Source organism: Vipera berus (assembly GCF_964194415.1).
Source record: "Vipera berus genome assembly, chromosome: 16".
NCBI lineage: Eukaryota > Metazoa > Chordata > Lepidosauria > Squamata > Viperidae > Vipera > Vipera berus.
The window spans coordinates 9,502,781-9,530,718 of record NC_138219.1 but is presented as its reverse complement, the minus strand read 5'-3'; the positions used below and the strand labels follow the sequence as shown (position 1 = coordinate 9,530,718).

Genomic DNA, 27,938 nt, shown 5'->3' with positions numbered 1-27,938 from the left:
TTGGGCTGTTTGCATTTGTTCCTTCTCTGCCTTCTGGAACATATCAAGAACAGCCTTGGCTACAGAAGAGTTCTTTCTAGAAGAGGTTTGTCAAAATCTGGGTAACCAGGAGAGCCAGCAGAGAACCAGCTATGATCTATGATCTGTGATCCATTGGCTGATCACAGATAGCTCCGTGAAAATGCCTCTCCTGCAGCTAAAATTAATTAACAGCCTGTCAGGGATCTCCAAACGTGGCAACTTTAAGATTTGTGGACTTCAACTCCCAGAACTCCTCAGCCAGCTTTGCTGAGGAATTCTGGGAATTGAAGTCCACAAGTCTTAAAGTTGCCAAGTTTGGAGACCCCTGGCCTAAGTCACGGATGGAGAGCCAGTTTGGTATAATGGTTAAAGGGGCTGGATTAGACCACAGGAAGCCGTAAATTTTAACCCTGTTTTAGGCTCAAAATCCAGGCTGGGTGACTTGAGCCAGTCCTTCTCTCTCAGCCCCAGGAAGAAGTCGGCGTTGGTCCTTCAGAGGCATTCAAAATACATTGCAAGAAAAACACACAAAGACTTTTTCCCACAATCCTCAGGAGCCAGGATAGACATGAAGGATCACAACAATGTAAGTTAAAAACTTCATCTCACCTCACCAGATCTATGGCACCGGCTGCTAAATTGTGGATTATGTGATAAGTCAGTTGTGAGATTAGAAAGAAACGTGGGAGGTGAAGACGGAGATAATTACCTATTGACGGTGACCAGTCAAGAAAAATAAAAATGCTTGGGTGTAATGCAAACACTCCTTTTTAAACATTCTATCTCTGTATTTAAGCATCCCCTATTCAGGTCTGAACGGTTCAGGGTGGCAATTTTTGCCTGACGGAAGGCTGTTATGGGGGCTGGAATTCCTGAAGATGGCTTATGGGTAGGACTGGGTTATAATGGGAGCCCTACTTTCCATATACCTGGAGGATGATATGGTGGAGATAAGCCACAAATATTGAAGGACGAGATTTCCAGGCATTTGCTGGGTCAAATGCCTTCTTAGGAGCAGCGACAAAGGAAATTAGAAAGACTCCAACAGTGAAGATATTTACAGGTGTTTTTCGAATAGCATAAAAACAGGTCCTAATGGGAGGCTCCTACCTAAATTGCAACCTATCCAGAGGTTGGATTGCATAATGGAATCAGGGATGGCCTGCTACAGATCCACATGGTTAATAACATCCAGATCAGATGGATTGTTCTAACCTCACTTGCTGATGTTCGAGACCTTGATTTGATTCCCATCCAGCTTTCTGCACAGTTGTGGATGAAGTGTGCAGACGCTCTTCTGCAAAGCTGTGACGACTATAGATCCCTCTCGAAGCACTGCAGCGAATTTTTTAGGCGACGGCTGTGAATTTACACACAATACTAGCTACGAGTTTGCAGGTAGGAGATTTGAACTCGGTTCCTGTCTGACAGCCACAGAGGTCAACCTGTTAGCACTCTCTGCTTGAAATAAAGGTTATTCCCAAGAGTCTGTACTAGCAGGAAAACTTTTTATTACAATGACAATTTTAATTCCTCTGTTCGCTTCCTTCTAGAACTGCCAGAAGGGCTTTAATTGGCTCCCCACCAATTTGCAAGCATTGTATCAGAAGGCTGACTTGCAAAAATCTGTAGTGCTTTGAACGGCATAAACCCCGGCTGCAGTTTTGCACCTGGGCGATGGAATCCAGAGGAACTTCTGAATGGAGCTGAGCTCGCTTGCGAGGAGAGAAAAGCAACGAAGAAACCAGTGGGTCCCTTAGCTCTGTACCGAGCGTCGACTGAAGGAAGAGCAAGCAAGCTTATTTCTTGACTTAGCACACCGATTAAGTGAAAATGTGGGAATGGGTGCAACGGGATTAAGCTACAAACAACACTGTGGTTTTGAGTTGCTCCCTGCCACACTTCCTGACCCCTGAAGGCCAGCTTAGCATAGGGTGGGCTGGGTCTCAGACCCAGATGTCCGAGGTGCAGTCTCCTCCCGGGTAACGTATTTCGTGCGCACGAGCGGGACCCCACGGCTCCTTCCCGAAATCCACCAGGAAGTCCGGGTTCACACAGAGGCCCCCACTCTCGGTGTCCACGTCGATCTGGAGCATGACTGACCCCTCCCTGCAAAGGAAGAAGAATTCAGGGGTAGAAAAGAGTATCTGAGCAAGGGAGGCGTAAAAATAGGCACAGAGTTGATCTGAGGTGTGACACAAGAAGAAGGAGAACAACGGCCCCCCCTCCTTGGGACAACTTTGCTCTGAATTTTCTTCATCTGTCAAGAAGCTGTCAAGATGGCCTCACCTGACCAGTTGTGGGTAAAATTGCTTGTCCCACGGTGTGTAGAAACTGGTGGTGACATAAAGCCTTTTTCCGTCCAAGCTGAGCTGGAGCATTTGGGGTCCCCCGTAGACCCTCTTCCCCTGAGGTGAAAAAAAGCGAGGAGTGGTCCATAAATGTAGGTGGTCCATAAAGGGGAACGTGTGGCTCTTTACTCTCCTTTGCCATAGGAAAGAATTTCAAGGTGTCCCACCGAGAAGGGAGGAAGAATCCACGCTGTCCATTGACAGTTATGCCCATCACGTTTCCCGTACGCGTCTCGAACCCGGAACCCTTCTGAGAAAAGGGAGGCTCACCTGGAGCATGAACGGATCTGGTTGGCATTCGAGCTCTTCGTCCCTAATCACAGTCACCACCCCGCCTTTGTAGATGTTGCCTCCGACAAACACCTGCGGGGCCCAAAGGGAGGGTCAGCTCAGACCGAAGGACAGTCTGCCCTCCCCCAAGCTGCCACCTTCCTCTGCCCAGAGTGCGGTACTTGGAAGTGGGTGTTTTTCTGCCAGGTGCTAATAAAGGAGACCTGGGTGAGCTTTCTGCTTAACCCAACATCCTGGTTCCAAGGGTGGAAAGAAGCAGCGCCTGCAAAGATCCTAAGTGAGGAACCGTGATTTCCGGGCCTTTGGGTGGGAGGGGGCTCACCTGGCCCGTCAGCCGAGGGCAGTGGGGGTCGGTGATGTCGTACTGTCGGACGTCGCCGTGAAGCCAGTTGCTCAGGTAGATGAAGTGGTCATCCAGTGAAATGAGGAAGTCCGTGAGGAATGCTGGAGGGAAGAGGTGGTGCCCAGGAATAAAGTCAGGAAGAGAATTCGATTAGCTGAGTATCCCGGCACAGACAGTTTTTCACGAATCGTCCTTCTCCAAAATATGTGGATCTCTCTCAGTTCCTGGGGTAGTCGGCCCATTCTCCAAAGATACGGAACAGCCTTAATTTGGGAACAGAAGGTGCGAACTCCAAAGCTATAGGGCTGAGACGTAAGCATGAGGACTCTGTTTACTTACATGGCATTTCAGGGAAGTACCACCCGGTGACCTCCTTGTTCGGAATCTGGATCACCTTCTCCGCCGTCCACGATCCGTCCTGCAATAGACACACGAGGCTGGTGGTTGGGTCCTGCGAAGGTCTCCCATGTAAACTAAATTGCAGCCTCTCCTCCACTTCCTACCCATATCTGCCTTCTAATTTGAAGACCTGCTCTCAGTGAGATTTGAAATATTTCTATGGTTTACTGAATTTCATCCCAGTTCTGTTGTAATTCTTTCCAATCTCTTGCCAGGCATCTGGACCTTTTGGCTGTGTTCTTCGGCCAAAACTATAGTGGTTTCTCTACCACAGATAGAAACAAGGTGAAGCGTAATAAGGCAGTTCTACGTTCAGGTTCCCGTTTGTAAAGATTTCCTTATCGTGATAATAGTAGACTAATTATAGCATAATGTTTTCTTGGCAATGGTGCACTTTAACCAATTGTTCTGTATTTTATTCTAAGCTGAAGCCTCGGTCGCCAGTTGTTTCGGATGGAAAGAGGGGGGGAAAGGAGAAAGGAATTGGTTTGGGTTTTTTTTCACCTCTTTCTTGAAAAAATGGTGTATGGAGCTCTCTAAGGTGCAGCCCACAAAGCCGTGCGCGGCGTCTGGGTTGTGCAGGAAGCGGATCTCCAGCGGGGCAGAATCTTCGCCCACATCGATGGACTGGACAAGGCAGTGGGTGGTCCAGTCCCACACGTTCAGGCGGCGTCCATAGCGCTCTGCAGGGGGAAGGAGAAGAATGGCTTCAACATCTCCTGGCCAGTAGGAATGCTTCCCGCTGGGATATGGAGGCTTTCACTAAGCAATTCCTTAGACCAAGGGACCCTAACCTTGGCCACTTTCTGACTTGTGGACTTCAACTCCCAGAATTCCTCAGCCAGCATGGGAGTTGAAGTCCACAAGTCGTCTTGGGGACAGACGATGGGCTTTCTCATGCTGGAGGCCTCCAAGCAGAAACTGAGCTGCCACCTCTGGGGAAAGGCTAGCTGGACGAGAGGGTTGGGCTAGATGGCCACCAATGCCCCCTCAGCACCAACTTCATTCAAGATATCTTGGAGCCTTCTTTAAGTTGGAATCTAGCTCCCTCCCCCCAAATTTTGGGTCCCGATGGACTTTAAGCTGATGCAGTCTTCTGTCATCTCACCTTTCTTCAGATCTTCAGGGTTGAACCCATTCACAAAGTATTTGGGGACACCCCATTCCGTGCTGATTAAGACATTATGTCTGGGTTGATACCAGAAGTCGTATCCTTGTGGAGCCTCGTCCCCGGGGCGGTTCCAAGTGCCCTTCACTTCCCACGTTTCCGCATCCAGAAGAACAAATCCGCCTGCGATTTGGGGTGTGTGGGCAGAATGCAAATTAATTCAAAGGGCAGGTGAGGGTGACTCCCAGGAAGGGTGGGCTGGAAGGCGTTTGCCCCACTCGGAGAGGCCCGAGAGATGGCAGCAGCCTGGAAGAGAGCCCAGGACTCAAATTTCAGCATTTCGGAGGAGTTCGTGCGAAAGGTTTCCCTCCCAACATCTTCCGAGTCACACCTGCTCTTACAGCACCTCAATCTGGACCCCCTTTTTGGAAGACAAATCTGCCCGGCGGTACCTTTTCCATTGCCGTATGGATCCCCAATGGAGCTGATCATGACTTCTCCGCTGCCCAGACAGTGTGAGGTGTGTAATGTAGCCAGGTTGGTTTTACAGAAGACTTCTCTGGGCTCAATCACCTGCCAGAGTCGGGGAAGAGAAGAGGAGAGATTGGTCAAGGACTGTGGGAAGGGATTTTGGGTTAAATCTCTTACAGAGGCCAGGTCAAGGGATGAGTGACCAGGATAAAATCCCTTGGGCTTTAACCCACTCCTAGGTCCTTTGAGAGCCCTTTGCAACCCATTTCCCTGGACTGCGCCCTCTTGGGGTGTGCGTTTGGGGGGCCCTACTTTAAACAGGGAGGGAGCCTGGGGGTCAGTCCCGGTATCCACAATATAAATCCGCGAAGTGTTCAGGCAGGGAAAGATCAGCCGGTTGCGTTTCTTGCTGGTGTCTCCGAAGCAGCTGCTGCAAGCGTTCCAGCCAAAGTGGTGAAGCTCATCGTCAATATACGGCATTTGCAGCCGGTGAATAACCTGGTGGCAAAAATTAAACACACTATTTACCTCTTGGCCTGGAGTTGTGCGTCTCTGTCGGATTCCAAAGGGTTCGTGATTTGTGTGCGTCTTTGGACGCCGGACGCTGCTTGCAGAATAGAATTTTGTTAGCAGAAAGGTCTGTTTCTGCTGGGTGGAAGATCCCTTTGGCTTTGGGTGCGGGCTGTAGCTGGCAGAAAGCAGCTTTCTCCCTCCTTCCCTTAAAACACGCAGCCTGGTCCTTCCCTTCCCAATCTCTCACGCACCCTCTGCGCAGCAGCGCTCCACCATTCCCAGCCTGGGCATCGGGAGCTGCTGACACCCTTTGGGACAAGGAAGGGCCCTCCCTGCATGTCTGGAGGCCAGACCCAGCATCCGAGCATCGCTGCTTCTATTGCAGCATTGCAGCATGGGCGTCTGCGATACTAGCTAGTGGTCCTCTCTGGCCTTCAGGCTTTCTAAAGGTCTGACATGAGGGTTCCAGCCTCAGCTGCATCCAGTTAGAGTGCTGCGTGGATCTAGGCTATGACTCTGCTGACACAAAACTCTGAAAAAAGCAGATCTGCCTCGGGAGAATCAGGAGACAGACGAACAGAACGTCGTGAGCCAGTCCAGAAGCCGAAAGCTGCTGAGCTCTGCTGGGCTTAGAACGAAGGACTTCCCTTAATTTATTTAACTTAATTATTCCCAGGTCTCGATGTCAGGATTCTAGTAATTAGCAAAAAGTGTTTTAGAAACTGACAATGTGTCTGAACATGTTGGGTAAATGTTAGTCTGTCTTTTTGCACTTTCATAAACAGAGGCCTGTTGTAGCTCTGCAACCTTGCGTATCATGGTTGCAGTGATGGTTACGCATTCTAAAGCAACAGCTTCTCTTCCAACCAAAGTCGAGAAGTTCAGGGAAGAGGATTCGAGGCCTCGGCCTGAAATGACTAGCCTTCCGTTCTCCTCACATCTGTGCCTACCAAGGAGGGCATAAACCTTCTTGCTTCCACCTTTAAAGTGGGGGATAATGGCCCTTTTACAACTTGTGGACTTCAACTCCCAGAATTCCTGAGCCAGCTTTAAAGGATGTTCGCCACCCTTAGCTTCTCTTTAAGAAGCTGCCGAAGTTCACTAGGAACGCTGTGCTGCACCACAATTGGTTTGTTCTGGATTAGTGTGCCGTGGAACCCAGGACCCATTGGCTTATTCAATAAACTGGTTAAAACCAACCACAGTTTAGCCTGATGAATTTGATGCAGCCTTACTCCACTTCTAGCCCAGCCACCAATCAAGAGTTGTGTTAAAGAGAAGCCCAAGGAAAAGGACGCTGAACAAGCGTTCGCAACATCATCCCAAAGAACTAAGCAATCTCGTACTTGGCAGTAATTGGAAGATTCAGGATCCACGTCCACCGTGGCGAGATAATCGGGCTTCTGGACCCCAGTCCCAGTTAAGATGCAAGGCACGTAGATCAGCTTCTCCCGAGGGCCTAAGGGGAAGAAAACCCCACATTTTATTTGCATCAGGCCAGGCTGAGCGCATTGAGCGGTAGTGGCCAATCCGTGGTACTCTGAGTCACTTCCTGGATCTGTGGGATTGGAGCGCATGGATGGTTGGTCAAGAGTCCCAATACCAGATCCGTTGTCCCTCACCAAATGGCTCATCGCCCATGTTGAGCTTGTTCCACATTCCATGGTCCAAATGAGCAGTTTAATATGCAGTGTGAACCCATCCTTCATCTCTGGGGCTCTGTCTAGTCCCAACCTCAGCTGCACTGCCCTTCCCGGGCATCCAGAAGTAAAGAGGCTCCCTCATACTTACCGTTCATGGCATCCAAGGGTGTTGGATATCCGGGACCCTGACAGCCACATCCTTCACCTCCTCCTCCTCCTCCGCCTTCTTTAGGAAGAAAGAAGAATAGTTGAGCAACTTAGCATCAGGAGAGAGAAGGACACCCCTGAGGGGACCAATCAGAAGAAACTGGACATATTCTTGAGCCAAAGGATCTTCCTACTGCCCCCTGGCGTGGCTGAACTTCCCTGCAGTTGACCGTCCGCTGGTATGTGGGGAAGAGATGGTGCCTGGGGAACAGCCAGATAAGAGATGGCATAGCCTCCGGCTGCATAATGGATGAAGCAAGAGTCTCAAAAGGGACCCTCCCCAAATTCTCAGGCTATGAAGATTGGTACTTTCAGACCTGCAAGATTCTGTTAATGGAGCTTCACCATACGGTGGAATCGCCTTATCTGTCTGAATTTCCCATTGGATCTTCCTGGTAAGGCTGCACAGGCCCAGCCAGGGGAGGACTTCCTGTGAGTCAAGCACCTTAAGGAAGGCAAAGGTAGCAACTCATCACAACATTAAATTAAAGGCTTGGCAGAAACAAAACGGCAGCTCATTATCTCATGATTTGGCTGCTTCGTTTCCCCCATTTATTTTGATAAGCCCATTATCTAATTCATTGCTCATCCCTGCCTGTGAATTAATTGTTCTGCTGTGGAAACTCATGTCTCTGATTGCGTGCATGATACTCCTTCTCGGCTGCTGCTGCTGTTGTGGCAAACACACTCTGCTCGAATGCTGAAAGGAAGAAGCCGGACTGCGTTGGCGGTCAAGTCTTACGTAAGGCGGCTATATTTTTGACAGGGCTGTCAGTACCATTCATCAGCTCCAATAATGCATGTCTTCCTTCTTTCCACACCCCCTTCCTTTCAGGTGCTAATTAATAGGAGGAAAATAAGCCACCAATTTCCATACTACTCTTCATCAATGACGTTTCTAGGACAGGATATAAGACACACCAATCAGGAAGCAGCCAAATAATTTGCCTCACGACTATTGACAAAAATACGTTTCAGAAAGGGGGACCCATGGCAAGCTCCCCTTGTTCTCCTCTCATAAACCAGCCTGGCCCTCCTCGTTAGCTTGAAACAAATTCATTGTTGGGAATTTGCTTCCCTCCTACTTACGAGAAAGAACATTTTAAACAGATCTGTAACTAAGAAATAACAAACCCTGTGTTTTTCCTTCTCCCTCCCGGTGGCTTTTCCTTGCGTGCCATGCTAGACTTAAGCTCATCTCTCCTTTGGTAGATTGTAAGCCTTTGGCCTGCGCAAATATTGATTGCTGGAAGCTTCTTTGGCTAAGGAGCCCGATAAAAATATGTGAAATAGGAAAAGAGAAGTTTGGTTGCATTGCAGGTTAAGAAGGCAGGAAGCGGAGGGTGGCAAGAATGGGAAATCGGAGGAGGGAGCATCGTCTCCCAAAGTCAAAGTGATTGAGGAATGGCAATAATTGGAGATTGAAGAATTAGGGCTTCGTCCCTGTTGAAAAGGTTGCTGTCCTGAGTTTAGGCAGAATGCATATATACAGAAGTTGTGGGTACTCCAACACCGGAGTTTTTTTAAGAAGAGATTGCACAGCCATTTGAGCAAGGGGCGGGGGGGGGGGTTGGACTAGAAGACCACTGAGGTCCCTTTTAACTCTGGTATTATGTTATTTTATTATCCCCAGATCAACTAATCAGAGGAACAGTTTGCCTCCAGAAATTTTGGGGCTCCATGACGGGAGGTTTTTAAGAAGAGATTGGACAACCATCCGTCTGGAACGGTAGAGGGTCTCCTGCTGAAGCAGGGGGCTGGACTGGAAGACCTCCAAGGTCCCTTCCAACTCCTGTTTGTTCTGAAGATTGTGGGGTGTAACCCCACCTTTGCAAGGGCGACATGGGTCCTTTAAGGAAGGCTGGGGACAGGCGTCATTGGGGGAGAATTCAGGAGGCAAGAGAAGGGATGACTTCTTACCTTTGCTTGGCATCTGTGGAAGATCCCCTTGAGCATCCTTCGTCTGATGCTTGAACATTTTCCCCTCTCTCTCTCTTCTGCTCTGCCTGGACTCGCACACCTGACGTTCCCCGGGTTGTTTGCAGGCGGTTTATATAACCCGGGAAAGCCACGGTGAGTCTTGGCACAGAGGGTGTAGGCAGAAGGCGTGGTCTCCGGAAGGAGCTTGTGCAGAGCCCCACGGGGTGTGGAATCGGCTGGCAGAGATGGAGGGAGGGTGGCGTGGCCCGCTGGGTTTTCAGGGATCAGCTCTTTCGAAAGAGCTGATCCCTGAAAACCCAGCGGGCCAAGCCACCCTCCCTCCATCTCCCATCTCTGCCAGCTGATTCCACACCCCGTGGGGCTCTTCAGAGCACGAGGTCCCACGACATCTGCTTTCGACTTCTTCTCGCAGCCTTTTAATTACACCTGATCTGATTCTTATCTGAAGCCCTATAACCCCTTCTGGTTTTCTGGCTTCTCCAACTTCGTTGTGGAAGTCCAGATTCTAAAGGTGAATGCCATTCGGGGCACATTGAGAATAGCCTATTGGCCACCTGTTAAACCGCCACACAAGAGACCCCTGCTGAAACATGCTGGGTTGTGCATGCAAGTTCTGAGATCCCACCACGCCCTTGAATCCAGATGTTCACACACGTATTAAGTCTGCAAGCGGATGTGGTCTCTGCCGTCCATGCACTCTCAATCAGAGACAGAAAATTGATTTCCCCACTCCATCTTCCCTTTGCCTAGCATCCCAACAGCGGAGACCACTATTCTGTGAAACAACTATCCAGGCAGGTGTGAAGGTGTGTTTAGAGTTTTTCATGTGAGGTTCAGGTGACGACCACCGAGGTTTGAAAAGTTCAATCGAATGGGGAGATTTGGAGGGTTTCCCGAAAGGAACGGAGGCCTTGCCTGCACGTTATCGGCCCCTTGGAGTAAAGGAAAGGTTTTTGAGGAGCTAGAATTGGCGGTTTCTTCTCCAAGTCCCCAGGAAAGCTCAGAATTTGGGTCCAGCAAACCTGGTGGATCAAGCCTCAGCCCAGATATTTACTTACCTTCCATCTTATAGCTGCATTTTGAAATAATAGCACTTTTTGCGTTGATTAGAAGAGGGGAAAGGAAACTCAAGCGAGAGACTTGCTGTTCCAGAAAGTCAAGTCAGAAAAGCACCGTGAGGGCATGAAACTGAGAAAATTGGAGATCTCTCTTGTGGCTCGGCTTCTTTTCAAGAGCTCAGCGTCTTCATTCGGTATCCTCATTCCCCCCAGTTGTAGATTATTACCTCCATTCTGGCTAGGCTTTGCCCCTGCCTCCACTCTCTGCTGCTCGGGATGATTAACGATTGATTTTACCTGATTAAGCATCTCTGCTACAACTAAAATGAAGACTATCCTGCAATGTCAAAATCTAAACAGGAGAGTGGATGCAACCATTTGCTTGACAGCCATTCTTCGGCGTGTTGGGATTATCTTTTATTCAGTTCACACATTAGCAAAGGAACTCACCGTCATTAAAACCCACTTAGAGTGTAACCCAGTACCTTAACCATGGGACTCAATTAGCTTTTTGGGGGGGCTCTTCCATCCCCAGATGTGGACATTCAGCCAGGTGAAGAGATGACCCTTTCTAACTTAAAAATACGCTTTGACGGGAAGGAAACTGTGTCGAAATGAGCAGTGCCTGGTTTTGATGGCCGGCGTCTTGGATCGGAATAAGCACCGTTAATTGGAGCACAGACAGCAAAAGCCAGAATTCTGGGAGTTGAAGTCCACAAGTCATAAAAGTGCCAGGTTTGAAGACCCCCTGCTCTAAAAGAATGCAAATGACCGTCTGGCTGCAAGGAATATATAGGCCTCCATTGCCCATCATCCAGTCAGAGCTGAAGAAGCGAAACTTATTTTCAAAGAAAAATGAAGTCCAGTTGCCTCTTGAAAAAGCACCTTTGGGACAACCGTGACCAAGGATGACTTGAGAATCTCCCTAGACGTTTGTCTGAAATGGTGCAGGCCCCTATCTGGAAGACGCAACATGGCGGAAAATATTGAGAAGGGGTCTCATTAAAAGTTATTAAAATCCTTGTGATGGGGATATAAATGTATCGGACACCTTTTTCCAGTAATAGAAAAAGGAAGAAATAGTTTCAAATTTGAGTCCATTTCTTTCACTGGGCAAGACACTATGTATCAGAAACTCTTATTATAGCATTTTAGCAGAATCCCTAGAAAAGCAAAGCAAAGCAAATCAGTCCTGGGTTGTTGTTGTTTTTTTCTTAGAGGAAAAAAAAGACTGGAAAAAAAATAACAAATTCAAAATAAAACCAAGGGCTGCTTGGCAAAATTGTGAAGGTGGAGAAAATGCAAATAAAAAACAGAAAAAGAGCTTTGAATTTTAGGTGGAGGAGAGGACCCACCAACCAGAAGGACAATCTGTTGCAAGAGAGGTAATCCCCATCACCCCCCCAAGGCCAGCTAATGGGACCTGTAGTCCAAAGGAGGAAAGCCATGGCAAATCTAGACAGCACACTAAAAAGCAGAGACATCACCCTGTCAGCAAAAGTGCGTATAGTCAAGGCCGTGGTCTTCCCAGTTGCAATGTATGGCAGTGAAAGCTGGACCATAAGAAAGGCTGAGCGCCAAAGAATGGAGGCCTTTGAACTCTGGTGCTGGAGAAGACTGTCAGCATATCAGATAAAGGTTTGTTAAGCTACTGAAGGTGGAACCAAACTGGCTTCCTATTAAGGGTTCGGAGGGCAATTACTACTTATTTGGCTTTGTTTTTTTCTCCGTAGATTAAAGGTCTAGAGACTTCAAAGTTGAAAACGAAAGTGTGAACACCGCTGGGAGGCCGGGAGCCCTGGGCTACAGACATTCGGGTTTCAGCTTCACACTTTTCGTGAGAAACGGAGTATTCCCGTCCTTTGCCACCTGCCTTTAATGCTATGGCCACAGGGGTGAGTGCTGATGGCTTGTGATGGCTGGTGGCTATTCATTGTTACTGCACAATTGTCTACTTGGGTGGAGACGAAGAGAAGAAAATTTGGGTAGGCGAAAAACACTGCTCTTGAAAATCAATTTATTTTTTTTTAAAAAGGAACAGTGAGTAGCAAAGATAAGAAATACATTATTTTATTTCTGAAGCCTTTTGCTAGAGGTAACGCTAGGAGGTTCCAAGAATGTTGCTTATTAAATCACAAACTTCTGAATCAAAGGATTTCACACATGCCAAAGAAAGAAGGGATGAGTTTGTATCGCTCCAAATATAGATAGTCCTCGACTTACGACCGTTTGTTTAACAACCATTCAAAGTTACAACAGCATTGAAAAGAGACTTATGACTAATCCTTGCACTTGGTGGTTTTGGTCATGTGATCAAAATTTGGGTGTTTGGCGACCAGCATGAATTCACGACGGTTGCAGCATCTGGGATCACGTGATCAACATTTGCGACCTTCCCAACCAACTTCCAACAGGCAGAGTCAGTGGGGGAAGCCAAACTCAATTAAGGATTGAACTGCAGTGATTCACTTAGCAACATGACAAAAAAGGTGCGACTCACTTTACAGTTGCCTTGCTTAGCAATGACAATTCTGGTCCCCGCTATGGCTGTAAGTCGAGGATTACCTGCACACAAGTGATAAGATCATTTGCTTTGTTAATTCCTCTGCTACTACGGGAGGAATTAAGACCGAAAAACGTGGGTTTCATGCTCCCAGGCCTTCCCTGAGAAAATTGTGGGCACAATTTATTGCCTAAAATATTTCCTTCTTAGTAAAAGTGTGCAATTCCCTGGCTATGCAGTAGGGAAAGCGGGGCGAAAGCGGGAAGGCAGAGATACTTAAAAATCCCATGTCAAAAGTCCCGGGGGTTGAGATCGAGTCACAGCAAAGTGGGTGCAATGTGTGAGCGCCCCCTTGTGGCAGAACCAAGGCATACCCCATCCGGAGGGAACTGCACGCAGAAGCAGGCGAGGAAGAAGCTGCAGCTGAAGGAAAAACTGGTTAGCCAGACGTTAGACCCAGATATCGGAGGTGGTGTCGCCACCCGGATAGCGGATCTCATGGGCCAGCGCTGGCCCGTCTGGCTCTTTCCCAAAATCTACTAAGAACTTTTCATTCACTTTTAAGCCTCCTTTCTGGCTGTCCACATCGATTTGCAACATGACCGAGCCTTCCCTGGGGGAAAAAAAGAAAGATAAAACAGAATTTCACACTGCGTTTTTGAGAACAACTACAGCTACAAAACCTGGACAGATTCTCCCTACTCTGGAAGTTGACGCTGCAGACGTACAAACGTAACTAACTCCCTAGGCTGAAAGAAGGAATGCCTTTTACATTTATTTAGGGCGTCACTTTAAATTCCACGCTAATGGTGAGTGAAGGCCTAACGATTCTAAAAAGGCAAAGGTTCCCCCGCACGTGCGTGCTAGTCGTTTCCGACTCTAGGGGCCAGTGCTCATCTCCGTTTCCAAGCCGAAGAGCCAGCGCTTGTCCGAGGACGTCTCTGTGATCATGTGGCCGGCATGACTAGACGCCAAAGGCGCACGGAACGCCGTTACCTTCCCACCGTAGTGGTCCCTATTTTTCTACTTGCATTTTTACGTGCTTTCCAACTGCTAGGTTAGCAGAAGCTGGGACGAGTAACAGGCGCTCACTGTTACACGGCACTCGGGATTCGACCTGCCAAACTGCTGATCGACAGGCTCAGCGTCCTAACCCACTGAGCCACCGCGTCCCTTCAAAAACCACACCACATAACTTCCAGATGTATTTCTGCCTGCGGATCTTCCCAGGAAATTGTCTCAAGACCCAGCTTTGTTGCTGCTTCTGATAAGCAAAGGAAGAAGGCGAAGGAGGGGCCGTCTTACTTGACCATGTCTGGGTAGAACTGCTTATCCCATCCGCTGTAGAGAGAGGTGCTGACGTACAGCCGTTTTCCATCCAGGCTCAGCTGGATCATCTGGGGGGCACCTTGAACTCTCTTGCCCTGCAAAGGATGAGAAAACGGACATGACTGAACTTGGGATGACTTGCCCAAGAGGCGGACAAGGCTTAAAGTCTTAAAGTTGCCAAGTTTGGACACCCCTGAAGACCTCCAGGGTCCCTTCCAACCCTCTTCTGCGAAGATGGTTTGGCCGTGAAATTTCCTGTGGAGCTGAACATCCCTTGCACAAATGTGAAAATGAAATGGAGGGAGAGACAGAGACGTTCTTTGGAAGACAGTTTAGAAGAAGAAGAAGAAAAAAGTAAAAATAATCCAGGAGTGGGGAGGGCCCCAGTGTCTTGACCCACCTTGATGACGAATGGATCCGGCTGGCAATCCAGTTCTGGATCTTCAATCACTTTGACGGGACCCCCTTTGACAATGCTGCCTCCCAGAAACACCTGCATGGGCAAAGACACAGCTGGGTGAGGATGTCCCATGTCACCCGCAGAGTCAGTGACCCCCAGCAGCGATGCACACACACCCCTTCCCTGCCCCTGTGTCTACCTGTCCCACCAGCTTGGGCTTCCGACGGTTGGAAATGTCGTATTGGCGGATATCTCCGTGAAGCCAGTTACTGAAATACAGGAAGCGGTCATCGAGGGAGATCAGGATATCGGTGATGAGACCTACAGGAGAGTTTTGCGTTAACAGGAGGCAGCAAGTTACAGGAGGCACCAACTTTCTCCCCAAATTCCCAGCTGGGCCAGTAGCAGATTTGCAAGTATCCCACAGAAGTATTGACTTGTTGCGTAAAGGCTACATGGTTGGTTGAGTAAAGTTGTGTTGAAAGTCACGGCTGAGATGTTGACAGCAACATCTCAGCCACGACCTTGCACTCTTTACGCAACGACTCCATATTTCTTCTGCAGCTGCCACTACAAAATCCATGTTCATGAAACGGAATACGGGATCTTGCGAAGATCACGGCTTTCCCTGAATCCTCTAATAAACGATTAAAGGAGTAAATTAAAAAGCAGGAGATGAGATGCTGAAAGTTTATACTGAGTTTGAATTTAGTTCCAAAGCAAGATGGCGGTGTTTTCAAGTTCTTGGTGGTGGTGCAAGGCAACTCGGATCAATCACAAAAACAATCAATATAAAGTTTGCTGGACTAGCCTGGCATTTCCGGCAGAAGCCATCCTTCGACCTTCTTGTTCGGAATTTGAATCACCTTTTCTGCTGCCCAGGTTCCTTCCTGAAGGAAAAAAAAACAGCCGGAAGGGGAGGAGTTACCCTTGGCATAGCCCCACCTACAGAGGCGGCAACCTTTCACCTGTGCCTTTAGGTCAGCTTAGCAATTCGTGCCTAAGAACCACCTGCAAAGAGGCAGGTTAGAGATAACGCAATTATTAGCTCATTATGTTTATTAATTACCACTGTCTTACAACTCCGGGCAGTGCATGCCTGAGTAAAAAAAAACAGGGTAAGAGGCATATTTATTGGATTTCTTTTTCATTACAGATTGTCCTCGACCACAAGTGAGCCCAAAATGAGTTTTGTCCCATTTTATGACCTTTCTGGCCACCCTGGCTCTGTGAATCACTGCAGTTGTGAAGTTAGTAACACGGTTATTAAGTGGATCTTGTTTCCCCGTTGAATTTGCTGATTAGAAGGTCACAAAAGGGGATCACGTAACCCCAGGTCACTGCAAGCGGTCGTAAGTATGAAAAATGGTCAGAAGTCACTTTTTTCAGTGCAACTTCGAACGGTCACGAAATGAACTATTGTAAGCCGAGGACTACCTGCACTTACAAATCAGCGTTTGGTGACGCCAGGAGGCCCGGAAGGGGTGAATTGGTGGCCGAGAGGCACGCCTTGGCAAGCCTTGAGTCAGGAACTCCTACTTGCGATACGATGGAATTTGGGTGGCCCAGCTGTGGCACACCCAGGTGACCTTGGCTGACTTCAGGAAGCTCAGACCTGTTGTGTGCTTTGGATGAGGTACCATCCAAAATTCCTAAGGGGTAGAGACTAAAATGGAGAATTGACCAAATAAATAAATAAATAAATCCCAGAAAAAATCCATGCTGCTAAGAAGCTCCATGCACATCTTTGGAAGTCAAGTTTAACTCGAAGGAAATGTTAGCTGGATAGCATTTTGGGGTTGCTTTTCTGCATTCCAAAGTGCAAAGGAAAGCTCGCCCAAAACATGGTGGAGCAGTGGGCTAATGCCTCCCTAAGTAACACCAGCTGCCTGCAATTAGTGCAGGTTCGCGTCCCACCAGGCTCAGGGTTGACTCAGCCTTCCATCCTTCCCAGGTAGGTAAAATGAGGACCCAGATTGTTGGGGGCAATAAGCTGACTTTGTAAAAAATGGCGCTTGGGGCCCCCCGAAAGCCCTAATAAGCAGGCATATACATAGAATGAAGGCTATTGCTAAGCACGTTGATTTGTGCCTCTTAGATTGTAAGCCGCCCTGAGTCTTCGGAGAAGGGCGGGATATAAATGGGATTAAAAAAATGGGGAAAAAAGTGCCTTGCTCTCTTAGCAACAAGTACTTCTCAGGACCCTAACAATTCTAGGGAGTGGGGCCTACCACACCCACCAAGGCTCTGGAATGGTGGCTGTGTGCCTGTGGGCTTTTCCCAGAGACTGTTCTTCACTCTGTTCTGCTGTAATTATTCGTTTGGTTTGGTTTTTTTTACCGGGGTCTTGTAGAAACGGTGGACGGCGCTGCTGAGAGCACAGCCAATGTATCCCTCGGCTGCATCCGGGTTGTGGAGAAATCGGATCTCCAGCGGAATGGAGTTCGTGCCCACGTCGATCGTCTGGATGAATTTGTGAGTGGTCCAGTCCCACACGTTGATGTTCCCGCCGTAGCAGCCTTCGGAGGTGGGTGTGAGAGAGGAAGAGAGGATTATTTTGAGAAAAGAAGGAAAGCAGGGTTTGGTTAGCAATAGGCTCGCTGTGAGGGCTCCTTGGGGCTCTCTGAGCTGTGTTGTTTCCTTGCAGATGTTTCATGACCCAACAGGTAACATCACCAGTGCTAGAAGGAGCAGGTGCAGCAAACCTCACAAGCACTGATCATGTTACTTGGTTTGGGTAATGAAATGTCTGCAAAAAACGACCAAGCTCAGAGAGCAGCAAGGAGCCTCCATGACATTGGCCCTCAGACCTCAATCCCTGCCGAGCTTCGCCTATTTCTTCTCCAGTCCTTATTCTGAAACTCAACTCCATATTCTGGACCATGGAAGATACTTCCAACCAGCTTCTCTTTGACCCAACGGCCTGGCTGGCTTCTTTGATCTGAGGCTACGCAGTGCCTGTGGAACTGCCTCTTGGAAGCAAGGACAGCAGGCGGCCGTTCTCTCACCTTTCTCCAAATCTGCTGGGTTAAACCCAGAGGCGAAGCACTTGGGCGCTCCCCACTCGGTGCTCATCAAGACATTGTGCCTGGGCTGGTACCAGAAGTCGTAGCCAAACGGTGGGACTTTGGTGCCTTTTTCCCAGTTTCCCTTCACCTCAAAGGTCTCTCCATCCAGCAGCACGAAACCCCCTGCCAGTGAAAACAAAACATTTATTTATTTATTAAATTTATTTGCCACCCACCTTACCACAAGGCGACTCTTTATCAGGTCAATGTGTTAGCTTGAGATGATTTCCAGCGGCTTAGAAGGAAGACAGCATTCGACAGCGCATTCAATGAACAGAAATTCTCCCAGTGTTCTTGGAACAGAGGGCAAACGGCACCGTTCCCCCCCCCCCCGAGCCATTGAGAGACTGCACAGAGATTGCACAAAGCCGAGACAAGCTTAGAGAATATCTCCCATCTGATTTCTCCCACTCAAATATTCTCAGGTAGAATTGGAATTGGAATGGAACAGAATGCAGAATAGAACAGAATACAGAACAAAACAGAACAGAATACAGAATAGAATAGAACAGAATACAGAACAAAACAGAACAGAATACAAAACAGAACAGAATACAGAATAGAACAGAACAGAACAGAATAGAATATTTTATTGGCCAAGTGTGATTGGACACATGAGTATTAGATATGTCGGCCACCTTGAGTGATTTATAGCAATAATAAAGGCAGAATTTTTAAAAAAAACAAACATAAAAAAGGCATACCTTTTCCGTTACCAGAAGGGTCAGCCATGGTGCTAATCATGATTTCACCACTGCCCAGGCAATGTGTGGTGTGAGGATTTGCCAAGTTGCACTTCCAGTAGACGTCAATGGGCTCAATAACCTGCAATACAAGGTGATGCCGGTGAGATGGAGAGACGGACCGCGGGCAGACACACCCAGCCCTTCACCATCCTAGCTTTGCCCAGTGGTGGGCGGTGTGAGAAACGTGTCGGTCCCGAGGGCGAAAGAAGCTTGCAAAGGGAAGAGAAGGAAGATGGTTTTGTGAAGCCCCCTATGGAGGGGTCCCCGAAGGTCCCCTCAGCACTAGCCAGGCCCAGTGTGTACCTTATGGATCCTGGGGGCCCGCAGGTTGGTGCCGGTGTCGATTATGTATATCCGGGACGAGATCAGGCTGGGAAGAATGAGACGGTTTCGCTTCTTGGTGGTGTCTCCGAAGCAGCTGCTGCAGGCGTTCCATCCGGAATGGTGCAGCTCATCGTTAACATTCGGCATCGGCAGGCGGTGGATGACCTGCGGGGTGACAGAGCCCGTTTGGGTCCTTACGGACAGGTCCTCCAAGGACTCACGGTCCTTCCTTCCCCTGTCTGGAGAAGGGAATGGAGCCCCCAGCTGGATCTTGGTCTCCCTTATCATTCTGAACGGGGATTAGCCGAAAATTTATTATTTATTATTTCTGCTCTTAATTTAAGGTCTTGTAATGCTCTGCCCCTTTACTCTTCTCTCCCCATCCCCCAAATTATTTTTAATCAACCCCTTAGGTCTCCAGCCTTGGCAACTTTCAGACTTGTGGACTTGAAATGCTGGCTGAAGAATTCTGGGAGTTGAAGTCCTCAAGTCTTAAAGTTGGCAAGGTTAGAGAGACTGCCTTAGACTGAGAAACTGGACTTGAACTGAATCAGCTCGCCCCGAGAAGCAAACAAGCGATTTAACCACATGATTTACTGGAAGGACGCACTGCTGGGCAATGGAGACTGGGGTGGGGATGGGTGAGTGTCTTGTGGACATTTTTCTTTTACAATCCTGCATTATTCAGTCCCAAAGCCTGCAGGAACCCTAGCCGGTTTCCAATTTCCAAATTGTTTGAAAGGGGGTTTGGGCCACAATTATTGGACAACATTTTTTGGAATGCAGACCTTTGGGTTTTCTTCTCCCCCCCCCTTGTAAAGGCAAAGGTGTGGATTAGGAAATGGGTTTGTCGATCAGGAAAGACAGGATTTCAGATATTGGCAGTGTTGCCGAAATAACCGTGGAAAGTGTGGTCCACAGGGAAAGTCCGTGGAGTTTGAGCAGCTGCTCAAGATCAACTGGTGGGCCTGGATAAATCCTGAGGGGCTGCAACCTCAGACTGATCCAGAGACCAAGGAAAGCAGGAAGGAAGAGATGGCATCTGTTCCAAAAGGAGATGTTCTGCAACTGGAATTTTAGGCAGCAAGGAAAGGCAGCTGCAGGGTTGAGACTTCCCAACAGACCGCAGGGAAGAGAACCGTTTTACTCTCAGCTTCCGAAGGAACCACGAAGTATCTGTATTGGGCAGCAATTTCTTCCTGATCATGTGGCATTACATCTTGGGAATCCTGTCCCCCCCCCCCCGCCCTAAGGCTTGATGGGAAAAGAGTCATCTGGAGGCCCAGGTGGGCTCAGATTCTGAGATTTAAAATAGTTTTGCTGAAAAGGTGAGAGAAAAGCAGCAGCTCCTCCCTGTGAATCAAAAGGTCCACCATTAAGCATTTAAAAACGAGGAATCCTATCTGTGCTGCGTTTAGAGATATCAAGTTATCCCAAAATAGCTTCCCTCTCCTGGGAATCACTCTGCTCGAAGGAAAGCAGTCCCGTTTGCAGTTATTAGGATACTGAGCTATCGTTAAGATAAACCAGCTCTGAAGCTGAGATTTGAGCCCAGATACTGAATTAAACCCACTTGGCAGTAAGTCCGGGATTTGGGGTCCACATCCACAGTGGCCAAATAATCTGGTTTTCTTGTTCCGGTGTTTCGGTAGATGCAAGGCAGGTAGACGATCTCTTCTCGTGGCCCTTTTGGAAGAACAAAGGTGAGTAAGTTACAGAAAGGAAAAGGAAGGAGAAATTAAATAAGGAGGTTAAAAAAAGGTAAAGGTTCCCCCGCACGTGCGTGCTAGTCGTTTCCAATTCTAGGGGCCGGTGCTCATCTCCGTTTCAAAGCCGAAGAGCCAGCGCTTGTCCGAGGACGTCTCCGTGGTCATGTGGCCGGCATGACTAGACGCCAAAGGCGCACGGAACGCTGTTACCTTCCCACCGGAGTGGTCCCTATTTTTCTACTTGCATTTTTACGTGCTTTCGAACTGCTAGGTTGGCAGAAGCTGGGACGAGTAACAGGCGCTCACTCTGCTACGCGGCACTCGGGATTCGACCCGCCAAACTGCCAACCTTCTGATCAACAAGCTCAGCGTCCTAACCCACTGAGCCACCGCGTCCCTAAGGAGGTTATGTTGGCCAATTTATTAATTAATGCCTCTAGGTGCTACAGCCAGAAACGGGATAGCGATGAGCTACTTAGTTCTTAATAAAGCATATTTGTTTATGAGCGAAACCTTTGACCAACTTTGCTCTCTAACTTGATTGCAAGTAGTCCTTGACTTACAACCACAACTGAGCCTCACAGTTCTGTTGATAAGCGAGAGGTTGTTAAGAGAATTTTGCCCCGTTTTACGACCTTCCTTGCCACAGTTGTTAAGTGAATCCGTGCAGTATCCCCTTACCTTTCATTGCATCCAGGGGGGTTTTGTATCCCGGCCCGCACTCTCCGCACTTTGCTGCAATTCAGAATGGACAGGAAGAAAGTTAAACACGCACAGAGGACATTCAACTCAGGATATGCTTTGGAAATAAGGTGTCGCTTTGATTGTGGCTTTTCTGATAAATTTCTCGGTAGCTTCAGATAGGGGAATTCTAGGGCTGAATTCAGCTTCTTGTGAGTCTTTTAAGATTTCAGGTTGCTAGCACTCATGACCTCAAGGATATACTTCCCCGTTGCTGCTGAGACCTTTTTGGCACAAACTGCGTGGTGCATCTTAAACAAATTATTTAAGTAAAATGAACAGGATCGCATGCCCTGGTTTCCTGGCTTCGAAGCAGGATGAACTTTGTCTTCTTCAGGACTTCCTGACTCAGTTTGACTTTTTGGATGGAAGGCAAATTAGGATGGGGAAATGTGGGTCGGTTTGGCTCAGGAGCTGTAGCTGCGTGCCTTTCCCATGTTTAACGTGCCTTTCCCATGTTTAACGCTGGTTGTGCACGGAGGGAGAGAGGGGAAACGGCACGGCGGAGCAATTCCAGCGGGACCTTCTGAGGGGACTCACTTGGCCTCCTCAGAGAAAGATTCTGGCCCTGGGCTTAGTCAAGAATTTTGCAGCAAAGTTGTGCGCTGCTGAACACTCCCTTGTCATAAAATTTTATTTTCAGGCATGAAGAGTGGAAGAATGTTTCATAAGCCTACTTGAGCAACTGCCCAGTTGCTGCTGCTGTCACGCAAGTGGTGGGGCAGGCCCACAAACCATTTGGTGGGTGATTGCAAAACAATTGAGGATGTCCGTTTGTGATGCCTTCGGTAAGTTTGGGACTTAACTCTCTAAATTCCCGACAAGTCTCTACTCCCAACGATCCTGGGAAGCTGGTCATTTTTATGACCCAAGGGAGAAACTGCCCAATATCCCACTCTTGAGGCTGGAGATTTAGTCCCAGATTTTGCCTCACCTAGTTACCTCACTGGTTTCTTCATGTTGCATTGTCTGCTTTATCTTTCCATACCTGGAGGTCAGGGGTAAAGCCTTCCCTTCTTGCAAAACCCAGCACGCAGCCTTCAAGTAAACTCTTGGGTCTTTTACACAAATTTTTTTTGTTGATTCTGTTGCAACAGAGCAATACAGCCGTGATTTGCCATACTGGCCTATTTGATTTAATAGGTAACAAATTAAACCGCAGACAAAAGAAAAAATTCCTCATAACAACAGCTGGAGTTACAGTTCATTGTGCTATGATTGCCTTATTTTATTGGGCTTTGGCTTAGCATCTGCAAACTAGTCGATAAAGGTTCATTGTACAAACTACGAATTAAACAACCCATAGCTTAATGCATTGCATAAACCCAGCCACTGTACTTTTAAAGTAACCAGAAGACAGTTGGCTGCAGACTTTGCATTCTGTCTCTCTATTTTTGTAATTTAATCTGGCGCTGCTAATAAATTATGGGTTTTAAATTGGATGGACTTCCTAATCGAAGCTTATGCAAGATAAGTAGATGTGGGTGATCAATTTTTCTGGAAACTGAGTTAGAGCAGGTCTCCTGAGTCTATCTTGCAGTGAAAGTAGCCATATTAATTGGCTTATTTGACTTGATTGAGTGGATACCGGAGTAGGGAAAATGCCATCTTAAAACCTTCAGCTACGACTCTTGTCTAGGAGAGTCAGATAAATGTATGTGCGGGTTTAGCTGTAGAGAATGGAGCTTGTTGTAAGCATGGGGTGGAATTTAAAAGGTTCAAAGGATATATTTCTGTTATATGAATATATATCCATTATGTAGTTTGTTAATCTGCTGACTGCCAGAACTCTGTATAGTACTTATACCTTGATCGAAAGGATTCCAGTCCATAAATTGAATTATTAGCTCCTCTTATAGTTCAGTTGGTTTTGCTGTAATAGGCTAATACATTTCATTTTTTAGAAACTCAAGTTCTACCCATCTTGAGCAGATCAGGAACACCAGCAGTATAGAGGGAATTTCTCTCCAACTTCTTCCTGTTTAAATTCATTAACAAAGCTTTCTTGTTGCATAAGCCCATGTCAGGGTTATCAGATTTTATTTATTGAATTTACATACGCCCATTTTCTACTAAGCAAGTTCTCAAGCCAGCTAACAAAATTAGAAGGAAACCAAGGTTCAGAAAGTTAGAAGCACGAATTTAAATTAACTCAGGGTCAAGAGCCAGATGGGTGAAGGGGTTTAAGGAACCTGGCTGGAAACTGGGAGACCCTGAGTTCGAGTCCTGACTCAGGCATGAAGCCAGCTGGGTGACTGGGGGCCAGTCGCTCCCTCTCAGCCATAGGAAGAAGAAAATGGCAAGCCGTTTGGGAAAATACCGCCAAGAGAACTGCAGGGACTTGTCCAGGTGATTGCCAGATGTCAAAGCAGACTCAAAGGAGCACATTTAATTTGAATTGTTCTGGAACATCTGGGGGCACATTTATGAATCAACTCCAGGGAGGGTTTCCAATCCTTTGACCATTTCTTTTCTCCTCATAACAACCCTGTGAGGTTGCCCAGGCTGATAGCGATGGACAGACCTAAAATCACCTAGTTAATTGCATGGTTGAGTAGAGATGGCACGGCGTTCAGCGCTTGCTCGCTCCCTCTGTAGACTGGTACTTTAAACAAGTCATTTTTTTCCACCTTTGTACAACTCTCTGCTTGAATGCTCATTTCTCTTTACTAAAGGCTTATATAAACAGCATAATCTTATACGTATTTATTCAAAAACCAATCTCACTGGGTGTTTCCATGTAAGACCTTTTACGGAGCAGTTGCTTTTCCTTATTCACAGTTTTCGTGGGGGGGGGGAAACTGGGAAGAGCACCTGATGTTCTCTCCAATTTTTGAAAGTGGTTTCCTGCTTCCCACCCCACCCCACCCCTTCTGGATCATTTCCTAATACAAAACAGCAGTCTCTTAAGAGAGAAAGACAGAATTGCATACAATAATAGTATTCAGAGCTGTTCTTTAGACCAGCTTCTCCCATTCTCATATCCTGCAGAGCTGTTTGACCCCCAACTAAGAGAGATAAAATGTGAAATTTTTGGAGAGACGTTGTACACGTTTTCCTGCTAATGACAGGGTCCTCCTATCCTTGCTTAGCCATTGCTGAAGAAGCTGTCCTTTTGGGGAATTTTTTTTTTGGTACAATAGTGGCCGGGAGATTCTAGAGGACACAAGACATCAGAAGTAAAGGAATTAAGGAATTAAGTTTCGAAATTTAAAAAAAAATGCCAAAATGCAGATAAACCAGTTTCAGATGAAATTGGAACTACGTGTGCTAAGCCGAAGTGCTTGTCAAAGAAAACAAGGGGCTTCCTTCCAAGCATAAGTGCAGATGGTCAGACTGTGAAAAAGCATGATTCTATGTATAAAAGCTGTTGCAAATAGTAGACTCCCAAGTATACAACTTTGGAAGTAAACGTGTGTGAGTTATTGGTATCCTATCGCACTAAGGACGGATTTTCTTAGCGATGGGGATTTTTAGGGACTTTGCCTCAGACCATAACCTCTAAGAAAGAAATTCTGTTAAAGAGCATAAGTTCTGAAATCTCACTGGCGCCTTGCCTCTCAAAAGCTGAACTCCCTGAGGTGTAATACTTGTACTTTAAAAAGTCGATATGCGGTCTCCTATCAAGCCGTTTGCAACTAAACACTGCATCCCTGGCTTTCCCCAACTTGCAGAAGTGATACGGTAATTATCCTCATCTCTTCCTGAGCTCCCAAATTGGGAAAGTCTGAACTACGCAGAAAATCCTGGACAAAGCATGGCCGTTTCTGCAGCTGAGTAAAAGAAAGTGGCCTCTGTCTTGTTTTGGCTTACCCATGGTGGTGGACGTGGGTTATCCCTGCTCTCTTCCCTCCAAAGAGTTCTGACAAACGAAGGGGATCCTCCAGACCAGAGGCAGGGCTTTTTCCGGAGGAACATATATCTGTGTATTTCAGTGGGTGGAGAAGAGGCGTGTTGGGAGGAGGACTGTTGCAAACTGCTGAGCAATTCCAGATGGGGAGGGCTGTATTTTCAGTACAAAAATCCCATGCTTTCCCCCTGATTCTGTTAGCTGCTCGTTCTTGTCTCTTTCTTGAAAGATCTGGGTTCTTTGTCCTGTCAATAGTTGGTTGCCTCATCTTTTAGCTTCGTCAGGCAGAAAATCCTCCTCTGTTTGGGGCCGAAGGTGCAAAGAAAACTCTTAGCTGGAGGTGGTGTTTCAAAAAGTATGTCGGCGCCCAGCACAGCCTTGACACAAGTATAGCTTTGAAGCTGGCAGGCAGCGGAGAACTGGCAACTCATTTGCTTTCCTGTCAAGCAACTGTCAGTGCATTTCGGGGATGATTTTTGTCTCTCTTTAGCTGAAAGTACCCTTAGGAATGCCTTTCTTCCCTTGTTACTGTTAATTAAAGCCCAAATAAGCAAATGTTTAATAAGATTTGGTGAGTAATCGGTCAGGTTTGCTCTGTTCTGAGTGTATTCTTTTTCTGTTTGATTTGTAAAATCTTGCACTGACCACGTACTTTTTATGGTGAACGCTGAGGTTACAGATTACATTTTTTAAAATGCCATTAGCCGATTTCAGCATCCTCTTGAGTTTCTTCCTCTTTTCTGCTAAAATAAGGACAAATTGTATAACCGAAGCAAACCTGTTTCACACCGTTATGTGAAGATTATGAAATCTGTGTAATTTTCATTGCGTATGCTAACAACCCTTAAAGTATATTATATTGATTCTCCTCCACTTAACAGGATCTGTGAACCCTTTCATGCTAATCTCTACAATCAAACAGAAATGGTAAAGTTCAAACTGGCTTGGCAGCCAGATAGAATGTATTTACTATATGTTTGTCCCGCTTTTCAGATATTGACTGTTCTACAAAGAAATTGACATCAGCTGAAAAGAAGGCCCTTCCTTCAAGCTACAAGTTAAAGGAAAAGAAACAAGAGGAGATTGGACTGGAGGAAAAGATTAAAGAGAAAAGGAGAAAGACCAGTTACACAACGCCATAAGAATTTAAAGAACTACAGGGGTGCATTTAAATGGGTCTGAGTGATTTATTTATGCTGATGAGTAGATGGCAGTAGTTAGCTCAATTTGTTGGTGGATGGATAGGCAGCTCTTCATTTCTCCAATTCTTGATAACTTAATTGAAACAAAACACATTTTACTATATGTTATTCACTGTATGCTAACTTTCCATAATGGGCAGGTTTTGAAGAAAGAAAATATTAGTCATATGATTCTGTGTGAGATACATGCTCCTTAGCAGGGCATGGTTGGCAGTTTATGGAATCCCAGTACATTTAATTTGAATATGCTACTCTGTTTACTAGTTAAAATACTTTAAAATAAAATTGATCCAAATGCATGGGGGGTGGGGGTGGAGTTTGCACAGTGACATCCATTAAAACTGAAAATTATTTCACTTTGTACAGTCCTGACTCTGTATTTCGTTCCTGGAATCTGATGACCACAGACTAAAATGCGATAGATCTTTTGAAACTAAATTTTAAACAGACTAAAGTAAGCTCGTGTACTTTTAACAGTACATTATGTAACTTTTTAGTACTATTTATTTTCTCAAAAGCAGTTTGCAATATTGTGTCCTTTTCATAAGGAGTTACACAGTTCCTGCCTTTAAGAATGAGTTCTCTTCCTAACTCTTATCTTTAACTCTAATTTATATGTAAGTTGGAACTGGTACTTATTAGCTGACTGCGTATTACTAAAAATGGTGGACAGCCTTCTCCTTCCTCCAGCCGATCAACTGCAGTAGATCAAAAACCTGCAGCTTCAGCGGTTCATAAAAACATCGTGGGGCTCCAGTGGTTCAGCTCCAGGGACAAATAAGGCCGTTTGCCATTTTTGGCGACAGGCCGCCCATTTCTCAGTACCGTTTGTCTGTTAAGTGCACATTGGCTACACCAGGGGTAGGCAACCTCGGCTCTCTTATGACTCGTGGACTTCAACTCCCAGAATCCCTGAGCCAGCCATGGCTGTCTCAGGAATTCTGGGAGTTGAAGTCCAGGAGCCAAGGTTGCCTACCCCTGGGCTACACCGAGAGACTAATGGCTGCGTCTCAGTGGCTAATCATGCTCATTCGTTACTGAGAGATGCTCCACATCTGGAAGAGGGAGGAGAAGGTGGACGAGGCAAGCTTTTCCCTCCAAATCCCAGAACTTCCACCAGGCAGCCTCGCTCGGGGGCGAGCCCCTCCGCCGGTGACGTCACGGCGCGCCGACCAATCCGCGCGCCGCTCGGCGGTCCGAAGGAAATGACGACGGCGCCGTATCCCTCCGCCGGCCAGGACCCCTTTTTTTGTGTGTGTGTGTGTGTGTGTGTTGTTGCTGCTTCTGTGTATCAACCCGCAACCCCTTTAAAAAAAAAAAAGAGGAGTCGCGTGGGAGGGGGCGGGGAGGCTCATGCGAGCCGCGCCGCCGTCGCGTCGCCCTTCTCCCCGGAGCCGGCGGGGGGCGCGGGTCCCTCTCAGCGTGGGGACGAGCCCAGCCTCGGAGCCCAGCCAGGGAGGCGAGGCGGCCACCGGCGGCCGTTCTGGGGAAGGTGAGTCGGCGCCTTCCCGTGGCGCGGGGGGCGGCGGCGGGACGGGGGGCAAAGCGGGAGAGGAGGGAGGTGCGGGGAAGAGCCCCGCGCGCGGCAGGCAGGCAGGCAGGGGAGCAGCGCGCGTGCGCGGGGCCCTACGGAGGGGGGGGGAAACCGTTGGAAACCGGTTCGAACCGCCCCGGTGGGCGGAGGGGGGGGCTCCTCTCTCGCGGTCTTTTTTTTTTTCCT

At 47.5% G+C, this 27,938-nt stretch overlaps 2 protein-coding genes and 1 long non-coding RNA gene across 5 annotated transcripts; 1 reads left to right on the top strand and 2 right to left on the bottom strand.

Moving 5' to 3' along the window:
* Window positions 1-186: 186 nt before the first annotated feature.
* Window positions 187-26,570, top strand: LOC308675438. 3 transcript variants are annotated; one of them, XR_014028117.1, is made up of 4 exons: window positions 187-607; window positions 8,981-9,125; window positions 16,932-17,105; window positions 26,010-26,570. It is a non-coding gene; the product is annotated as an uncharacterized lncRNA (long non-coding RNA). The 3 variants fall into 3 exon arrangements; XR_014028118.1 differs by lacking the exons at window positions 187-607; window positions 8,981-9,125 and adding exons at window positions 10,329-11,984; window positions 12,080-12,241; XR_014028116.1 differs by lacking the exon at window positions 8,981-9,125.
* On the bottom strand, window positions 1,679-8,132 carry LOC308675583 (methanethiol oxidase-like; the record flags this gene model as incomplete). The annotated part of the gene is made up of 11 exons (XM_081341025.1): window positions 1,679-2,130; window positions 2,311-2,429; window positions 2,643-2,735; window positions 2,986-3,107; window positions 3,346-3,424; window positions 3,910-4,088; window positions 4,514-4,696; window positions 4,966-5,482; window positions 6,844-6,956; window positions 7,289-7,366; window positions 8,090-8,132. The coding sequence occupies 11 exons, from the start codon at window positions 8,130-8,132 to the stop codon at window positions 1,968-1,970; spliced, it is 1,689 nt and encodes a 562-aa protein (XP_081197151.1). The 3' UTR covers window positions 1,679-1,967.
* LOC308675381 (methanethiol oxidase-like) lies at window positions 12,494-25,107 on the bottom strand. Its single transcript, XM_081340674.1, has 12 exons — window positions 24,980-25,107; window positions 21,107-21,160; window positions 20,290-20,402; window positions 18,696-18,881; window positions 18,351-18,471; window positions 17,587-17,769; window positions 16,919-17,097; window positions 15,390-15,468; window positions 14,778-14,899; window positions 14,579-14,671; window positions 14,155-14,273; window positions 12,494-13,462 (listed from the first exon to the last, which is right to left on the bottom strand). Exons 1-12 carry the CDS (start codon window positions 24,981-24,983, stop codon window positions 13,300-13,302), a joined length of 1,416 nt encoding a protein of 471 aa, XP_081196800.1. The 5' UTR covers window positions 24,984-25,107; the 3' UTR covers window positions 12,494-13,299.
* Window positions 26,571-27,938: the final 1,368 nt, after the last annotated feature.